At 48.8% G+C, this 17,559-nt stretch overlaps 1 protein-coding gene across 9 annotated transcripts in view; it reads left to right on the top strand.

The window, feature by feature from the left end:
• Positions 1-17,559, top strand: part of TACC2 (transforming acidic coiled-coil containing protein 2) — a 124,648-nt gene that overhangs the window by 48,544 nt on the left and 58,545 nt on the right. For all 9 annotated transcript variants that reach the window (XM_084526819.1, XM_084526827.1, XM_084526823.1 and 6 more), the window contains 2 exons: positions 4,867-4,992; positions 10,426-10,557. In XM_084526819.1, coding sequence (XP_084382945.1) covers positions 4,867-4,992; positions 10,426-10,557 — 258 coding nt within the window. The remainder of the gene's footprint in view (positions 1-4,866; positions 4,993-10,425; positions 10,558-17,559) is intronic.

A 17,559-nucleotide genomic window follows, 5' to 3' on the forward strand; every position in this document is an offset into this window, starting at 1 on the left:
CACAATTTGGACAAAATCCATTCCCTCTTTTAGCTCAGAAAATTGAACAAGAAGAAATAGTTTATGGTGCAGGGGGCACATCAAGTCAGCCCCCAAACCCTGACTGGGCTGAAATCGGTCTCTGTAGCACCAGCATTTTCCCTGAGCTCTTGGCACAGGGTGAGCCAGGAGCCCATCAGCAGCCCGGCTGTGGGATTGGCACCGCAGATGTTTAGCCTGGCGTGGCGTGGCGTGCCACAGCCCTGATACCCATCTCCCCGGGCAGAGACTCAATGTGCAACACAGGGGTGCGGGCAGAGGCTTCATTAGCCAGGCAGCCGGTCTTTTGTTGCGATAAACCCATCGCAAACCCAAGAGATTAATCAGGGCCCATGCTCCTACAGTGCGAGTTCAGGAGATGTGCTCAAACCCAAGAGTTTGAGCGCGATAGGAGGGTTGGGAAGAACTTGCTAAAAAGTTACTGGAAAAACTTGTGGAAGCCGAGCCGGCCGCCGGCCGGGAGCCTTCCTACGTGCTTCCCTTATTCCATTTTTCTTCTTTTTTTTTTTTTTTTTCACGGGCCCGGCCCCTGTGCGGGATCCTCCTGGGAGGAGCCGGGGCCGTGCCGGGCCGGGCTGTGCCGAGCCGGGGCTGTGGCGAAGGGGCCGGCGGGGGCGATGCGGCGCCCGCCCCCCGGCGCTGGGCTCGCTCTGCGGCTGCCCGGGGCGGGCCGGGGGAGCCGGGCGGAGCGGGGCCGGGCCCGGGCTGCTCCCCGACAGCAGGGGATGGAGGAGGGCGGCGGAGCCCGGGGCTGTTCGTGCTGCTGCTGCTGCTCGGCCGTGGTAAGGGAGGGAGAGTGGATGGGGAGGCGGCGGGCAGGGCTCCCGGGGGCGTCGCGGGAGGAGAAGTTGGGTGCCGCGTCGGGATTTCCAGCAGCGCTGCCCAAACGCCTCGTTCCCGGAGTTTGCTCCCTCGCCCCGTGCCCCGACGGCCCCACAGGGTCACCCGTGGTGAGGTGGGGGCCCTACCGGGTGCCCCCGGGTGATGGGGTCCGCTCGGCACCCGGCTCTGAGATCCCACATGCTGGGCACAGCCTCCAACTCACGAGCCCCTTTACAGCAAGGATTTGACTCAAATCCCCACCATGTGCCAGCTTCGCCTCCTGGGTGCCGCACCGAGGCCCCTCGGTGCAAATACGGGGGCTGCCGTGAGCCGCTCACGCTGTGGTTCCCCCTTCGGAGCACGCAAGAAACCGGAGAGATTTGCTCCAAAGTCGCGAAGTCGAAAGCATAAGCGAGTCTTTGTGGGGTTTACAAAAGGCAGGCAGTGTGTTTAAACTCCGACTTCAGGCTGGGGGTCTGCTTGGCTGCTCCAGCAGAGCCCTGGCTGTGCCCACGTGCGAACAACTGGGGCCCTGCGCTCGCTGCTGCTCGGCGCTGGGAAAGCTGCCGTGGTGTGGGGGCATCGCTCGGGTGGATGGATGTCCCCTGACTTCATTAAGAGGTAAAACTGGGCTTCCCGTTTTAATCTGAGCATCTCCTGCTTTTCCGAATTCATGTTAGATCTTAAATTATCTCAGAAGGCTGGGGGGGAAGGAGCGATGGGTTGTCTGCTGCTTGTTTTTAATCCTGTGCCGGCAGTTTATGTGGCACTCCTGAGCAAGGTTAGTTTTACTTTGATACCAAGGAGGTTGATTTTTAATTTAAGAAAGAACTTCTTACCTCCTGATCTGCCAAATCTAGCAACAGGAGTCCCAATAATCACAAAAATACTTTTAAAGAGCATAAATGCCAAAGGTGCTTAGAGTTACTAGAACAGTTTGTTGGGTTTTCCCCATGTGAAGTTTACTTCAAAGAACATGGCAAATGTGTGAGATAAACTACAAAATTAAGAGGGGGAAAAAGTGAACATTATGAAGGAATTACTCAAAATGGAAGAAATTTTACAAGGTAGAATATGTTCATGTATGTGAACTGATGCAGGTGCCACTAGATATTGTTTTCTTTGGAAATAATTGCAGTGTAAGAACTCAGAAATAGCAAATCCTCTCAATGCTTTTCTGCAATCGATTAATCGATTGCAGAAGTGTAAACAGAGGCTCAAAAATTGGCTATCGGGCCTGAGTTATTGTCAGGACAAGTACAAAACGTTGAGGATTTTGTCTATCAGCCCTGTTCTACCCTGGTGAGCAACATCTTGTTTCCTGAGGAAAATGAAATAGCGGGTGATGAGGATGCTGAGAACTCAATCCTCCCTGGGGGTGTTTTATGCTGTTTTCCAGAGATTTCTGGAGGAAGAGCGGGATCTATAAATTTTCCTGTTATCTCATTAAAAGCAACCAAATGTTTGGGACCGGGAGATGGCAGGGCTTGAAATGCTTATGGGTTTCCCTCGGAGTAAACTTGGAGCTGTTGTTGTTGACTGTTCAAAGGGAGCCACATCCAGCTCCTGATTGGAAAAACATGGACAGGCAGAAAATGCCAAGACCTGTAACTGCCTTCTGTCTCCAGCACCAGCGTCAAAACGTTTTCAAACTTTGGTAGGAATTTGGGGCCTAAAGGTTTGCATCTCGGTGGTGTCGGTGGGAGAGCCACCAGAGCTGTGTTGGTGGAGTTAGTGCCTGGGAGCTGAACCTGCTGGCTTCTGCGTCCGTCCGTGCTTCTCGAGGTATTTAAAATACCCTGCCTGCCTTGTTTCAAAAGCTTCTTATGTAAACAGAAGCCAGGATTCATATGTGTAACCAGAAGAAATGACATAGGTTTCTGTGGCTAATCCTCATTCATTCGTTGGTATTTAACGCGCATGAGTCGCGTGGGTCAAGCTTGCTGTTTGTGTACCTTCCTAACGCAGTGAGTGACTTGGAGGAAAATCTCTTTTCAAGATTAGGTAGGGCCTTTAAAACTGAAGCTGTGAAGCTCAGAAGGGCACTCGGTGGTCAACATTTTCACTTGTGGCACGAACAGCAGGCTGCTCGCCTCGGCCTCTGGGCTGAATTTAGCGTGCTCGCTGCAGCTGTTAGTAAGCAACTGCTTGTTAAACTGTGAAGTATTTTCCTTGGAGAAGTATTTCAGTCATGCTTGTCATAAGTCGAATTTGGAAGTCATTTTAAGTAGAGCCTCTTCCGGACTCGACCCAGGAGGTGGGCATCAGGATGGAAAAGACTCGTGGCCTTGTTCAGAAGCAAACTGGCCAGGGAGGCCGGGTGCCTGGGGCGGCTGTGGTGCCCGGGAATTTCGCTTGGGGAACTTGTTTGAGCAGCTCTCGGGTGGATGGCTTCCTCGGGTATCCGTACTAGAGCAGCGTGGCCTGCTGATGAACAGCTTCACCACCCCCTGCCCAGGCTCTGGGACTGAGTTTCAAGTTTTGGCGTCCACAGGCTGCCTGGAAATCGGGGTTTGTCGTGCAGCAGACATGAGGGGCTGAGAGCAAACACTTCTCACCGGGTTAGGGCACACCTGTGGCAGCTTCAAGGAGCACTTGATGTGCTTGTGCTGTGCTTTTGTGTTCCTAGGACAGCCTCTTAGTGCTTGGGTCACAAACAGGACAAGGCCCGTCTGCCCTTGGCACCTCACTCCTGATGTGTATGGGACAGAAGTGGCAGTGCCCTGCTGTCATGGTCTACCCTGGTAATTTCTGAATGTTCATTTTAAGGGAAAGCAGAGGCAGCACCCAAGTGTGTGCAACTCTTAGCGATGAGAGAAAACCTCTCCTATGTACTCGTCAGCTGGAGGACCTCAGATCTGGGAGGCATCTCGGCTCAGCCCTTCCTAACACAGCCTGGGCCCCGAGATGGTGTTAAACCAGGGGACACGTGGGCATTTAATCGTTTGTTGCTGTAATTAGATAAAAGCCATTCTGTAAGTTTTCAAAGTAGCCGAGTATATGTGTCTGAGGCCTGCACTGTACAGGGTGGCTCAGCCCTGCTCTGCTTGGCGGTGGTGTGGTGGCAGGGAGAGAGCTTACAGGGGATCACAAAGGCCATTAATTTAGGATGAAAATAAGAAGAAAACAAACTTGACAAATAGCTTTTCCCACGTGAACGTGCTACTGCACAGTTGGGATAAAATAAGCAAACTGTGAGCAGTGTGTTCAGGCAGGCTTCAACATGGGCAGTACGGAGCTCAGAAAAGCAGTGCCTCTACACCACTCAGGGAACCCGCAGGTGTGAAATTGGGACCCTGACCAAAGGTGGTCTTTTGTGTTTTAGAAAAATCCTAGGGATGTTGGTGAGCTCCCCAGACAGGTGGTAATTCCAGGACTTTGGTCTCTGGGTGGCCACAGAGGAAAGTCAGGTGGAAGCAGGCAACAGAAGCTTTGTTTGCAGGGGGTTCCTGTGCTTTGGTGCCTTCGTTTAGAACAAACAAACAAAAAACTTTCTTCAGCAAGGCTCCTTTCCTTATTGATTCAAAGATGGGTTTCCAGATCACTTCTTTTCAGCCTTTTGGTGCCAATATGAGGGGCTGTCCTGCTTGCCCAGGTGTGGGGCAAGAAGCCCCAGGGCAGGTGGAAGCCAGGCTCCAGCCCCCTGGGTGTTAGGTCTTTTTTCAAGGGGGTCCTGCCCTTCCCTTGTTCAAGCAGTAGCTCGTTTTCTCATTTGCTTTTGAAAATCAGAATCACAATTGGTTTAATTTGCTGCTGGATTGTATTATCTCATTGCTCCTGCAGTTGTAACACAGACAAAATTCCAGTGACTTCAGTCCTGGGGGAGCAGTAAAGCTGTACACAAACGCAACTCCCATTAAAAATACCAACTTTCCCTGCATTCCCTGAGACACGAGTCAGCACACACATGCCAAACAGCGGGGGCTTCAGCCAGCCGAGTGACAATAACGCTGCAATAACTCAGACCTCTAAGGCTGCCTTTTTCCATGTCTTTTCTCTCCGCAGCCCTCCTGGGCCAGGTGATGATACACAGTTGGCTGCTGCCCTCGATCCTTCTGAGCAACCGCTGCCCGTTCCTGCGGCTTACGGAGATGTTGAGCCCGGGGATGCTGCGGAGCTGACTGCAGCAAGGTATTGTGAAGGGCTGGCGTGGTGGGAAGCTGCTCCAGCTGCTTGCTGTGGGGTTGGGGGGCGAGAGGAAGCCCACAGAGGTCAGCACTGGCCAAGACATTGCTGTCGCTCTTCTTGGGTGGATATATGTCTGGTGCAGGTGGTTTCTAAAGGGTTTGCCGAGGCTGTAGCAGGTGTAGCATTTGTATAATTTTTACCAGAATCCAAATCTTCTCACTCAAACAAAACCTTCAGAAGAAGATGTTGCTTACCCTTCCCCTAGAACAAATCACTTTGGAACAGAGGATCGTACAACATGAAGGTGCAATACACATCATTATTATTTTTAGGTGATCCTTCAGTCATTTTCTTAATCTTTAATCCTGAGAAGTTCCTTACCACCACGATGCTGACTATAAAGCATTCAGGTGTCTCGTTTCTGCTGGACACAGGGCCTTTTGTCTGCTTTTATTTGCACTGAGGAGGGAAACTGTTGCCTCGCTGTGCTGGTGGCGGTCGGGTTGTCAACATCTTTGGGCACGTACATTTGCCTTACCTGCCAACAGGAGAGGAAGCCTCTCAGGGTGTGTTTACCCTTCGGTCATTGTGAACCCAGCAGAGTGTAAACATGCACGGTATATTTAAGCTAGCATTAAACTGGTTCGCTGAAAGAGCAACAGTATGCTATCAAAGGCAGAAGGAAGCTTGTGGCGTTTGCACAATCCACCTTAAAAGCTGGGTAACCTTGGTGTGTAGCTGGTGCTGGTCTTCCCTTGTCCCCAAGCTAGTTAGACTGCTGGTGCTGGGTGAATCTGCGAGAAACGACGATCGGGGTGAAGCAGGAAGATCTAGAGAAGTTTACATAGGAAGCTAATGATGTGGATTTCTTCCAGTTCTTGTAAGTTTTAATTTGAATTGTGCTTCTTTGTTTTTCATAAATGCAACTAGGTTAAAGGTTTGTTTTCTCTGGGGGGGAGAGGGGGGTGTTCTATTTTTTCTCATTAATTCGTTGCCTGCTGTAGTAGCAAGCTGGTTAGAAAAGAGTTAGAAAAGAGCTGGTTAGAATTGAGTTGGAGCTCTGAGCAGCTTTCCGGGTGTGAAGGAGGAAAACAAAAACAAAATCGAAAGCCACCACCAAAAGTGCTAGGAAGATTTATACATGGTCTCCCGAATGCAGTCTGAATTAGACGACTGCTGCCCTTGGGGTGATGGTTTGCTGTTTGTAGGCAAAAAGGCACCCCGGCTGCCTATGGTAAATGTTGCCTTAGGAAACATTTACGAAGAGCAATTTTCATTGTGTCTTAATTTACTGCTTCTTGCAAACCTCATGAATTCACCCTGTTCATGTCCTTATCTGGATCTGAGACTGAAGGTTCATCACGTCACACCTTTTCTTTTGATCTCCATCAGTTCTGTCTTTAAAACGCTTTTACCATAAGCGTGCAAAAGTTGGTCTCGGGGTTTCTGTTATCAGAGTTGTTTGTTTTTCTCCCTCCTTTATTTTTGTAACAGCTTTAGACACAAAAGCCTGCGTGTTCTCCTTGCCCTCGTCATTCCTTCCCAGGGTGCTGCTGGCTGCCCACTCCCTGTTGGCGATGCAGCTGGTGGGCACACGCTTGGGCTCCTGCTTTCCAGCAGTAGCAGCCACAGCTGCCTTTGGGGTTTGTTCACATCGAACTTGAAAGCAGTGCTCCGAAAACACAGGAGGTTACGCTCACCACAAGGATCAGTGGTGGCAGGACTGCGCTCCTCTTGCCCGAGGGAAGTTCCAGTAATTCTCATTGCTTCATGTCACTGCCTTATCCTTCACCTTCTCTTCACCTGTGGCATGGAGCGCTTCTTTGCCTATCTAGGTAAGATGATCTTTCAAAAGGCACTGCTTTTTTGGCATTTTGTGGAGAAATACTGCACTGCTGCTTCACTGTGAGTGCAGAAAAATTCTCATACACACACGTTTTGTCTCCATGTCAATGCTTCCTGGTTACACCTGTGCATTGTATTTCTAAATTCTAGAGTTATTAGGTGCCATGTTGCTTTTCCAGTCAATATACAATAAAATACAGTAGTATTTCTTCTTCTTTTTTTTTTTTTCCAACATATTTAGTTATTTACTCATAAGTTCCTTTTGTTTCCACATAAGTGTTTCCCCATCAGGGGTGTCGTACAATGCAGATGGTGTGCCCTTCAACAGGGGAAAACAATGGTGCGTGGCAGGCAGGGGTCAGTTCGTGCTAAATGTCTTCCATATGGCAGCACATAATGAGAGATCAGGTTGTCCCTCCATCTGTCAGTCAAGAAACTCTATCTTTGTTGTTTCTTCAGGACGACTGGCTGCCTCTCCTCCCCTGCTGGTAACGTATCGATCAGGGACGTGGTGGCATCATCTGCTCAATACCAGACTTTATTTACTGTATCCGCAGAGTAGTGCCCTGAAAAGAATTAGGTGAAAAGTTCCCTGGCTGCTCTGCCAAGCATTTTTGTTTAGCAATGAAACCAAAAGGCCAAGTTCACTCTGGTTTGCCAGCAGACACGTTCTAGGAGAAATCCTGGCCAGGCACATCTCATCTTTCTGCTTGTGCTGCAGGTGCAAGCAGCACTTCTGTTCAGGAGGCCTCTGCTTAGCTGGGATCCACGGTAACTCCTCTGCCTGAGATGTGGGCAGAAATCTTGCAGGTACCAGGAAAATTGGCAGCTTAGAAAGCAGCTGCTGAACGAGCTGACTGTAGGGGAGGCCACAGGGAAGAGGCAGAGCAGCCAGGAAGCTTCTGCTCTCACCATTAACCTCGTGCTGAGGCCGAGGAGCTGCAGCACGGTGTTCAATCCTCAGCAGGCAGAGCTCTGGTGTGAATACAGGGACACTGAAACCTGAGCAAGCACTGGAAAACGTGTTCCCTGCATCAGGCTGTCTCCCAGCCTGCCACGTGGATGGCGTTATGCTGCCAGAGGGGAACCTGTGCCAGGTGGCAGCAGCGCTGCCTTATCTGCAGGGGGGGCTTTCCCCATCGTGTAGTTTGTGTCCTGGGGACTGGTGCTGCTTGGTGCCTGCCTTGGGGTTGGCAGGAGTACCCGGGGGGGCTGCGTATGCCAAGGGTCAGGAAATAGCTTTAGAGAATTACTTAAAAACTGTGCTCCGTGAAGTCCAAGGAGCAGAGCTCTTCTAAAAGCAGCTGTGTTCTGGTAGCTGGGTTTGCTTCGTGGAGAGCGTTAGCGGTGATGTTAGCCAAAGGCTGAGAAAGTTTGCCCTTTGTGTGGAAAGGCGTGAAGGGAAAGCTGAAGGATAACTGAGCAGTGGGGTGTGAGGGGAGCAGGTGCTACCGCGAGGACTTCACTGCTGTGTTTTCGCAGTGTCCAGCAGTTTGTGCCTGTTTGGTATCCCGGCTTGGCTGGGCCCTCTGGCGAGGCGTTTGGGTTTTGTGATGCTTTGTTAGCTCTCCAAGCAGATGTTCAGCCTTTGCTTATTTTTAGCCGTTTACTTTTTGCTTTAAAATCTCACTTTCCCTAATCTCCGCCTGACCCTATATAGTCACGTCGCCTGTGTATACGTTTGATGCTACTGCTATATTAGGACAGAGACGTTTTTAGCAAAGGGAAAAGTCTTCCACGTGGAAAAGGAAACAGCTTTTATTCTTTGTCCCTTTTTTGTTTTTGTTTTTTTTTTAAAACTTGACGGGACTGAGAAGTCAGGAAGCCTGTGTCAGCATGGACAGGGTGGGGAAGGAAGGAAGGGAGAGAGGAGTGCTTGAAGCAGAGATTATTGCCTAGTTTCATAGAAGGAATGACTTGATAGCCAGCCCGTATGGCGCAAAGCAACTTCAGGGATGTCAGCTCTCAGGAATAGCTTTGTGATCTTAGTAAGTTAGTGGATAAACACTTTGGGAATAACTGGTCTCATGCTCATCTGTACCGTGACTGAAGTTGGGGATGTGATCTGTGTCTGTCCTCACTTGTGTACGTGTTCCTGAAGAAAGGAACCATTTGTCCCTGAACCTCACCAACTCTTAGCGATGCGATTTAATCTACCTCCTACAATTGTGCAAGTATAATTACTGGGGGTGAGGAGAAGACACTGTAACAGTCTGAGCTGGTGGTGTGAGAGGAGGACACCAGGCTTCAGGTCCCGCTGCAGGCTGACTTAGAGTGGACCAAAGGCGGTTGCAAAGGGTGGAGAAGGACCCCGTAAGTAGCTTTATGGCCCCGTGGGCAGAGGTGTGTTCAGATCTACGGGGGCAGGAGGGAATCAGCCCCACCATTCACTTTCTTTCACATTGTTTTAGGAAACAGACCGAAGACATTGGAACTTAGTATCCAAACTGCAAAAACAATGTATTCTGGTATGTGCAGGCAACTGTTTATATAGAAATAGTTATAAGTGTAACAGTTTGGCTGCCCTAGCCAGTGCTGATCTGGTTTTGTCCCTGTACTGGACTCATTTGGGGCACCTTGATGGGTTTTTGAGAGACAGTCATGGGTCACATACTTTATTTTCTGTCATTAGTTTAGGGAGGGTAACCAGGAGCAGGGTTAGCGGTGTGCTCAGCGAGGGAAAACAAAATGAGCTTTTTGTGGGGTAAACTTTTTGTGTGGCAGGCGATTACCTTCTCAGAGAGAAGACTCGGGACAGGAGTGTTATTTGTGCTTCTGTCACGTCTTTCCATCTCATGTGGGCTTTGCTTAAGCAAACAGACAGCACATGGATGCGTGCCAGGGGCTGGGCAGGCGGCTGCTCGCCCTGCACCCCGTTTTCTGGTTGTGTCACGTTGTCACTCCTGCCAGGGCTCCTTTTCTGTGGGGATGGGGAAAGGGCATTCCCTGCTGCTTGCTGTAAGGCAAACTGCTGTGCAGTGTGTCCTTGTGTGCCCTGGGGATCGCCGTGGGACCCTCGGGCCTCTGAGCCGGGCCTAGCGGGGCTTTGAGCAGGGGGACATGGAGGAGGCAGCACGTACGGGCCTGCAACCCAAACAGTCACACCGTGACTCCAGGGGTTGTGCTTTTAGCCTCACAGCATGCCGAGGGCTGTTACCATGAGACTTTTTTAGTCCTGGATTTTAGTTTTTCTAGAAGGCCAGTCACTGAACGGAGTGTTTGACGTGTTTGCTGAGGAGAAGGGGCCGTGTGAGAGCTGCACAGGAGTCGCTAGGGGCTGACGCGCTGCCTTCATGCACAGCAAGCAGAGAGGGCTCCTGAATTCCTCTGGCAGTTAATGCTGTGGTCTGTGAGAGCTGTCAAAGCTTCCTATTAATTACTGTTGGTTTTGTGGTCAGCTGAGAATTTAAATAGGTTTTGTAGGAAGAAGCAATTTGTGGGAGCTGGGGAAGACAGTACAGGGGAGGGGACAACGCGCTCCTGACAGAAGTTCAGACCTAGCTGAAGCTTTTCTTTTCACAAGACTTCACTGAAGCTCTGTGGGCACTTGTAAAGTTTTTCACCTTACAAATTTAAACGATTATTTTACAGCACTTCCAAGCCTGATAGCTGCGACAAAGCTGATAAGCTTGTTTCTGGGGATGTACCGCCAGCTGCAGCCCCTGGTGAAGGTGTAGACCTGCCTCCTCAAGAAAGTGAAGGCTTCACGGAGGAAATAAAGAGGTACTGCACAATGTTATGCTATGCTAAAGTACATTTCCATGCCTGTACATCAGTGGCTTAAGAAAATAATGGGTGTTATATGTAAGTTGTGTCAATACTGTTGCTAGATTTTGAAACCAAATGCCAGATTACGAAGACCTCCTTGCTCCAGTACATTTATTCTGAAAGACCAGAAGAGGGAGCTGGGACTACACTGCTTGATACTATGCTGCTCTTCCCTGCTATTTTTAAATTATTCATTTTTTTTTTTTCAAATATTTCCTTTCTTTTTTTCCCCTCAAGAGGACTGTTCTGCTCATTCCCTTTCAGGCGCTGCCAGTGTCTTCCCCCCACTAGTCATTTGCATTGTAGGTGTCAGCAATGAAGGAAGAAGTTCAGCTTGTATTTGCTCTTTCTGAAGAACTGTTCAGTTATCTTCATTTCAAAGCTGATGTTCTTCTCCTTCAGATTTGCACCGACTGGTGTTTGATAAATGGCCTCGGGGATTTTTGCTGCAAGCCCCCCAGGCTGCTCCTCCCCACTCAGATATAGGCAAGATGAGACGTGTGCTTGGATATTCATGTCAGAGCTTCAGGTGACGCCTGTCTTGTGGGCGATTAACCAGTGTGCTGTTGTGGTTTGGCAATAAAGGCATGCCCTTATTGTGACATCTATTAATGGAAAAGGTCACGGCACAGCTGAGAATATTAAATGGGCACTCCCTGGAGAGTATCCTTCTCCACCCCACAAATACAGGTCGCCAGCTTGTGACAAGTACAATACAAGACAGGAGACAGCACGGGAAATGCAGCTATTCTACTTAAGCTCTGTTCAGAAATGTCAAAAGATGCCGCTGCCAGCAGGAGGGTACTCTGAATCATGAATGGGAACGTACACAATAGACGTGTTTTGCTGTGGAACAGAGAATTAATAGCTATCAGCCAATGCTAATCAGTTCCCATCCACAGTATAAAACCTAGGAAACGTGTTGGTTATTATGTTTGTATACACTACTGAAAATTTTGATCAGGAAATGGTGTCTTGATCTTTAGTGTAAGTTAATGGTTGCTGTGACATAGGTTAGGTCGAGTCTTCTGTGTCATGCTCCTCTGTGGGACTTCACTGTACCCAGGTCTTCTTAACCAGTGTAAGGCTGGTGGGTAAAAGCAGTGCTTGAAGGTCTTGAAGGTCTGTTTGGAGCTGGCCTGCAAGCTCTGTGACCTAGAGAGGATTTTCTGAATGAAGGTTACCCTGTTCGTGCTTTAAAAGCTGTGTGAAGTGGTCAGGTGGGGTTGTAAGTTAGAAAATATTCACCGCAGGGTGTTGGCTCCTTCCAGAGAAGCTTCCAGAATTGTTTGAACTTTATGGATACCCTGGCCTGAATGTCACATTCTGCAAGTTCCTTCGTGTGGTCACAGGTGACTACCACTTATGAGGCCAGAGGTTTATTGAAATGTGAACCACCAAACCACAGCGTAATTCTTTTTTACCCTTTTCATCAGAATTCGGCATCAGACAGAGAGAAGAGAAATAGTTTGAGCAGTGTGCAGATGGGCAGAGCTGCTCTGCTCACGTGTTTAAATTGGCTTGTGCCTCTGAAGTTTGTTTGGTTTCAGCAGTGACGTGGTGTGTGTAACAATGTAAATATGTGTGCAGAAGAATCTCTGGGATGGGATAAACAATTAAGTAACATTAGTAGAATTGCTTAGTGCGGAGTCAAAATCCAGTGCAGGATGTCAGTAACCAAAATGAAGGCTGGCACGCATCCTCATCATGCCCTGAGAGCAGCACGCTGATCGCCTGCAGCATCCTCTAAAGCTCTTCATCCTTTGCTCTTTTTGTAATGTGAACACAGATTTTTCAGAGATCTTCATGGAAATTAAGATGCCTGCAGAATTAGAGATGTCTGTGGGATGAAAGATGGTTCTTCCATCCTCCAGAAACGCAAGTGTGTTTCTACCCAGATAACTCTTTACTGTGATAATCAGCCCCTTATGTAAATACCTTTTGGGCTGTCTCAATGTTTTCTGTGATTCATGTGTATCGAGTCAACTCAAATCAGCCGTGGAAAATAACAGCGTTCGAGTCGGGTTATGCTTCACTTTGTCACATTTATGGCAGCTGCCTGGGCAGCGAGGTGCTAAACCTCAGCAAGTACTTTGCCACTGCACAATTTTCTGCAGAATGGATCCTTGAGGCATTTCGGTCTCCTCTGCGATCACGGCAATCACGTTATTAACTGTATCACAGGCACTTCATAATTTGGGGGAAGTGCTGAAATATTGCTCGTAAGCGTAACTTGTCATTTAAGGAACCACTTCTGATAGAGCTGGAAAGGCTCCGTAGAGCCAATCCATCCCTCTGATGGTCCTGTAAGGGGGGAGAGATGGGTGTAGGCATTCTGGAGAGCAAAAAGCAAGCTCTGTCTCTGTGCACATCCTCATCCAGAGCCTGGCTACGTGCTTTAAATCTACGCCTGAGATGTTAAATGTGGCTGGTGTGATTGAGAGGTGGGGCCTCCTTGCCAGGTACGTAGCTTTTGAAAGAAAATTGACACTAAAATAGATTGCAATTAGATACTTTTGCAAGAAGCTGGGCGGGTAGGGAGCTTCAGCTGATCTCTGAATCTCTGTGATTAAATGCACATCTGTCTTAGCCAATGTTCCCGAAATGAGCGTGGAACCAGCTGGAAGCACAGCAACAAATCTTTCTCTCCACAAGCAAAAAGTCTTCACAGAAAGCTCAGCTTTCTGTGCTGTTGGTTTCTAAAAGATGTTTTCATAATGCTTGCCCAGGAGGAAGCAAAGCTGAATTACTGGTGTCGCACACAAAAACAGGATGAGCTTTTTGACTCTTGGGTTGTATTTGCTTGATCATGTGTTGAAAGTGAGTTTTCTCCTTTTGCCCACTTTTGGTGAGGTTTGCTGTAAAAATAAGTAAATAAAAATGAATGTGTGGCTAGCGTTTATGACCCAGACTGAGAATCCCAGACCTGGGGCAGCTTTTAATGGTGTAATTGAAACTGGAAGGGATTAAAAGGGATTCAAAACCATGTTTTGTTCCTTGAGTTCATTTAACCCTTTTGAAAGAGAAGAGTCAATCCATTAAGTTTACAAGTTCACTGAGCAGCTAAGAGATGAGAAGTACAAGCGTGGGATGCAAATGCAATGTCAATGCTGTTTTATTTCTAAAACATGGGATTTTTTTTTCCTTTCATTTTCTTTTTTTAAAAGTTTTTTTTGTTTGTTTTGGGGGGGGGTTGTTTGGTTGGTTTGAAGTGTTTTATGTGAACTGGATTGTAGCAAATGTTTAATGTGTGTCTGGACTCTGATGCACAAATGAAGTGATTGTATTAGTAATAGTAACACGGTGAACACACTGAAATAAAGTCACTCAGGTCTTGGAAACTAAAACCCAGGGATTTTTCTTGAGGCTTGGTGGCTGGCATCCTGAAAATTGTTCACCTTCTGAAGCACAACATAAAAAAAAATCAATACTTTCCATGTTACCAGCCAGCCTGCAACAAATGGCCAAGAATGAGCCGCTGCCCATTCATTCATTTCCTCCATTCCGGCCGTTTTAATGAGATTGTGGCTCCTGGTCTTTGGCCTGCAGGGGCTGAGGGATGTGTTAGCACTGCGCAGTCCCAGGCAGGAGGATGCTTTGTGCCACTCAGCGTAAATCTCATCAGCTTATTACTGAGTAACAGCATCAAACCCTAAGTTGCCTGCTCTGTTTCAAGCCAAAAGCGTTGAGTAAGCGCATTTGCTCGTAGCTGATGGTGTGGTGGGGTCCCCAGACAAGGGACAGCATCCTGCAGGCTTTTTTGGGTGACCCCATGCCTGTGTGTGGTGGCGGGGTGCCTGGGGACCCTGCTGGCAGAGAGATTGCTCAAAGAGAGCCATCCCAGGTTGGTGTTGTAGGGCTGCTGCCTGCTTGTGGCCCAGGACAGAAGGGTGGTGGTGGTGGTAGCCCTCTGTTGGCTCTGTGTGTTACCGGTGCCCTCAGGCAATTTATGGTAATTTCCCTGCTGCTGAAACAGGTTCAACAGCACGAAAATGAATATGTCATTACACTAATCCATCCAGGAGGAGTTGTAGAATGGCATCCATCATCTTATATGTGTTCAGGACCAAGACTACGTCTGGCCTGGTGCTGGAGGGTGGAGGACTCGCAGGGGATCGACCTCTTGTCCTACAGCAGGCAACGCTGGGCCAAAGCTGCAGGTGTGGTTTGCATTTCTCAATAGTGTCTAGAAATAGACATTTCTTAATGTCTAAACAGGGCCTGTGCAGGAGCAGGAGTTCGACCACTACCTCTAGGGATGCTTCAAGGCTTTGACAGAAGCACAGAAGCAAGAAAAGCCCCCGCAGGCCCCGCTTCTTGGGCCTTTGGCTCATGTAGAGGTCTGCAGAGGGCGTCCAGCAGCAGAGCAAGCTCCCTCCTTTGGTGCAGTTACGCTTGCGGTCCCGGTCTGAAGACTGGGCCAGAAATTTGGAAATCTCAGGTTTGACGTTTGGTTGGTGACCCGGTGAGTTCACACAGCAGTAACGTGGTACAAGTGGACCCCAAAGGTTCGGTGCCTGTGCCTCAGCAGGAAAGCTCAGGAGCAAACAAGAAGCTGGGCAAAGAGATTTCCGTGGTTTTTGGCTGTCCTTGAGCTGTAACAGAGGTCTTCGGAGACGTGCCTGATGGAAAGCCCTCCTTGTTCCTTGGTGACATCTCTACACGGCTGCCGTGGAGGTTTCCACGCTCTCCAAAATCGAATTTCCCTGTTTGCACAGCTTCCTCATTTCATAAAACGCTTCTGTGCGTGGAATCTCGTGCTGCCTTTGGTTCTCACGTTACCGCCGGCCCCTGAAAGACTGCGGGGCCGGGGGCATCCTGAATAGGGGCATTTAGGGGCCTCTTTTGTTATCTGTGCCTGGGTTTCCCACGCAGGAAATTTCAATAACTAAGCAGCCACCATGGTGATTCATAACTCCTAATGCCACTGAGCTCACTTGCAATTTAGATGAAGCGGTGACCTTAGCAACTCAAGGGTGATCAATAGGGAGTGTGTGTGTGTGTGTCTGGGGGTATTTCCTTGCTTTTTTATTTATATTTTTTGAAACACACTCCTGTGTTTGTTTCCCATGAGCTGCAGTGTCTGTTCGGAGTTCGTTGTCACCGGTCGCCCACTGTTTCCTGGACTTGTCAGAGGGAAATAACCCCATCGGTGTGCTCAGGCTTAAAATTGTCTGCAATACTGTGGGGTTTTCATAAATACCGAGGTATCAGCACAAACAGAGCAGTGGTGTTAACCTGGAGAAGTGGTGGAGCAGACAGTGTGCTTCTCAGAGCATTTTCATGTGCTTTGATTAACATTTTACTGCAGTGTTTTTTTGCCAGTAAACGAAAACGGGATAAATTCATTGTGTATTTCAGGTAGCTTTTCCTGGCTGTTTTCTCAGCTGTAGCACAAAGCTTCCCCATGAAAGTAAGGGGAAGAAAGAGAGGTTTGCTTGGCACCAGCTCCGTGATAGCAGCAAGGGTTAATGCTCCTCGTGGGCAATGTGCACGGCTCCCTGGAAAGCAGCATTTGCTTAGGATCTGGGTTTGGGATGTCATTTATCAAAATAATGAAGATTTTTAATTTCACTTACACGTACAATACGGTGGCTGTTCCCTACAGCAGCGGAAAACATGAATTATATCTATGGAGAGAAAGAGACTGAAGGGGTCAGGGCTGGGGTCTGTGGCTCGGTGCCACACTGGAGGACTTGGTGGCACTTGGTGACAGCACCAGCGTTAGGGGCAGCGCGGGCAGCGAGCTGGGTGGTGGAACAACCTGGCTGGAGAAGTCCATGCAAGGTCAGTGTGGTCGTACAGAGCTTCCTGGTGGCGCATCTGCAGGCACATCGTGGGGATAAACCCAGAAAGCAAAGAGACAAAGCCAAGAGCAGCAATCCTCGTGGCACTCACCCAGCAACTCAGCAGCTCCTTGCCTGAGGAAGCCTTCAAGGGACTGCCCTCGAGGCAGGTGGGAATTACCAGGCAGATGGCCACTTGGTGTCCAGGGAGGGAGGGAGCACTAAGGAGCAAAAATCTGGCTGCAGGAGTGAGAGACCAGAAGAATAAACCCAAAAGAGGAACTCCTGGACTGAAAAAATGCATGGTGAGTAGAGAAGCCTAGGAAAACGTGCCGAGAGCCGTGTATTTTTGTGCAGCTTCTAATGACAGATGTTGAATCCTTTAAAAGCCTGTGCAAGTGCTTGCTGTATCACCTTTAGAAAGGCAAACTGCAAACTACGAGTGCTCACGTGGCTGGGAACAGCCAGCTTCACCTCCTCTGCAGCACGAGGAGCAGCACCAGCCCAGGCCCTGCTTTGCCTATACTGAACGGTGTTGGGTTTTTGAGCAGCTTGGTTTTTGTCAGTAAAGATGATGTTTCTTATCAGCCTGGCGTTGGGGATGCCCTACTCATGAAGGCTTTGACACCAGGCAGCCTGCAATAAGGGAATCCTTGGGATAAAACCTTCTTCCCAGGCTGCATTTAAGGCTTTGGGATTCGGAGGTAATATGATCAAAACCTCAATTTTGATTTTTAGCATCCTGTTTAAAAAGCAATCTACCCTTTGTTCATGTTTTTATGTTAACAACGGATATGTTAACCCTTATTTTTATTTTTTTTTAATGCACAGTGCTGTTCCTCAGAGCTCTGGCAGCAGCCTGCAGGATCTCAGAGCTCCTTTTTGGTACTGGGGTGTTTGCTTTGCGCGGTGCTCGCTCCTGCCTGGTGCCTCAATAACGCATTGCAATTAGGAGGAATGGTTTGATATTCACCCCCCTACCCAAGGGGGATAAATGTGGCAGGCAGGGCTTTCTTTCAGAGGGCTCTTTGATGTGTGTGTGTGCGTGTGGGGCCATGTTTATTGCTAGCCTAAGAGCCTAGCAGGACGTGCGGAGAAACCAAGACCGAGGAGACAGAACATAAATTGTAGCTGATCATAAATCGTATCGCAGTCCTGTCCAGCACTGGTT

The sequence above is a fragment of the Aythya ferina genome (genome assembly GCF_964211825.1).
Source record: "Aythya ferina genome assembly, chromosome: 7".
NCBI lineage: Eukaryota > Metazoa > Chordata > Aves > Anseriformes > Anatidae > Aythya > Aythya ferina.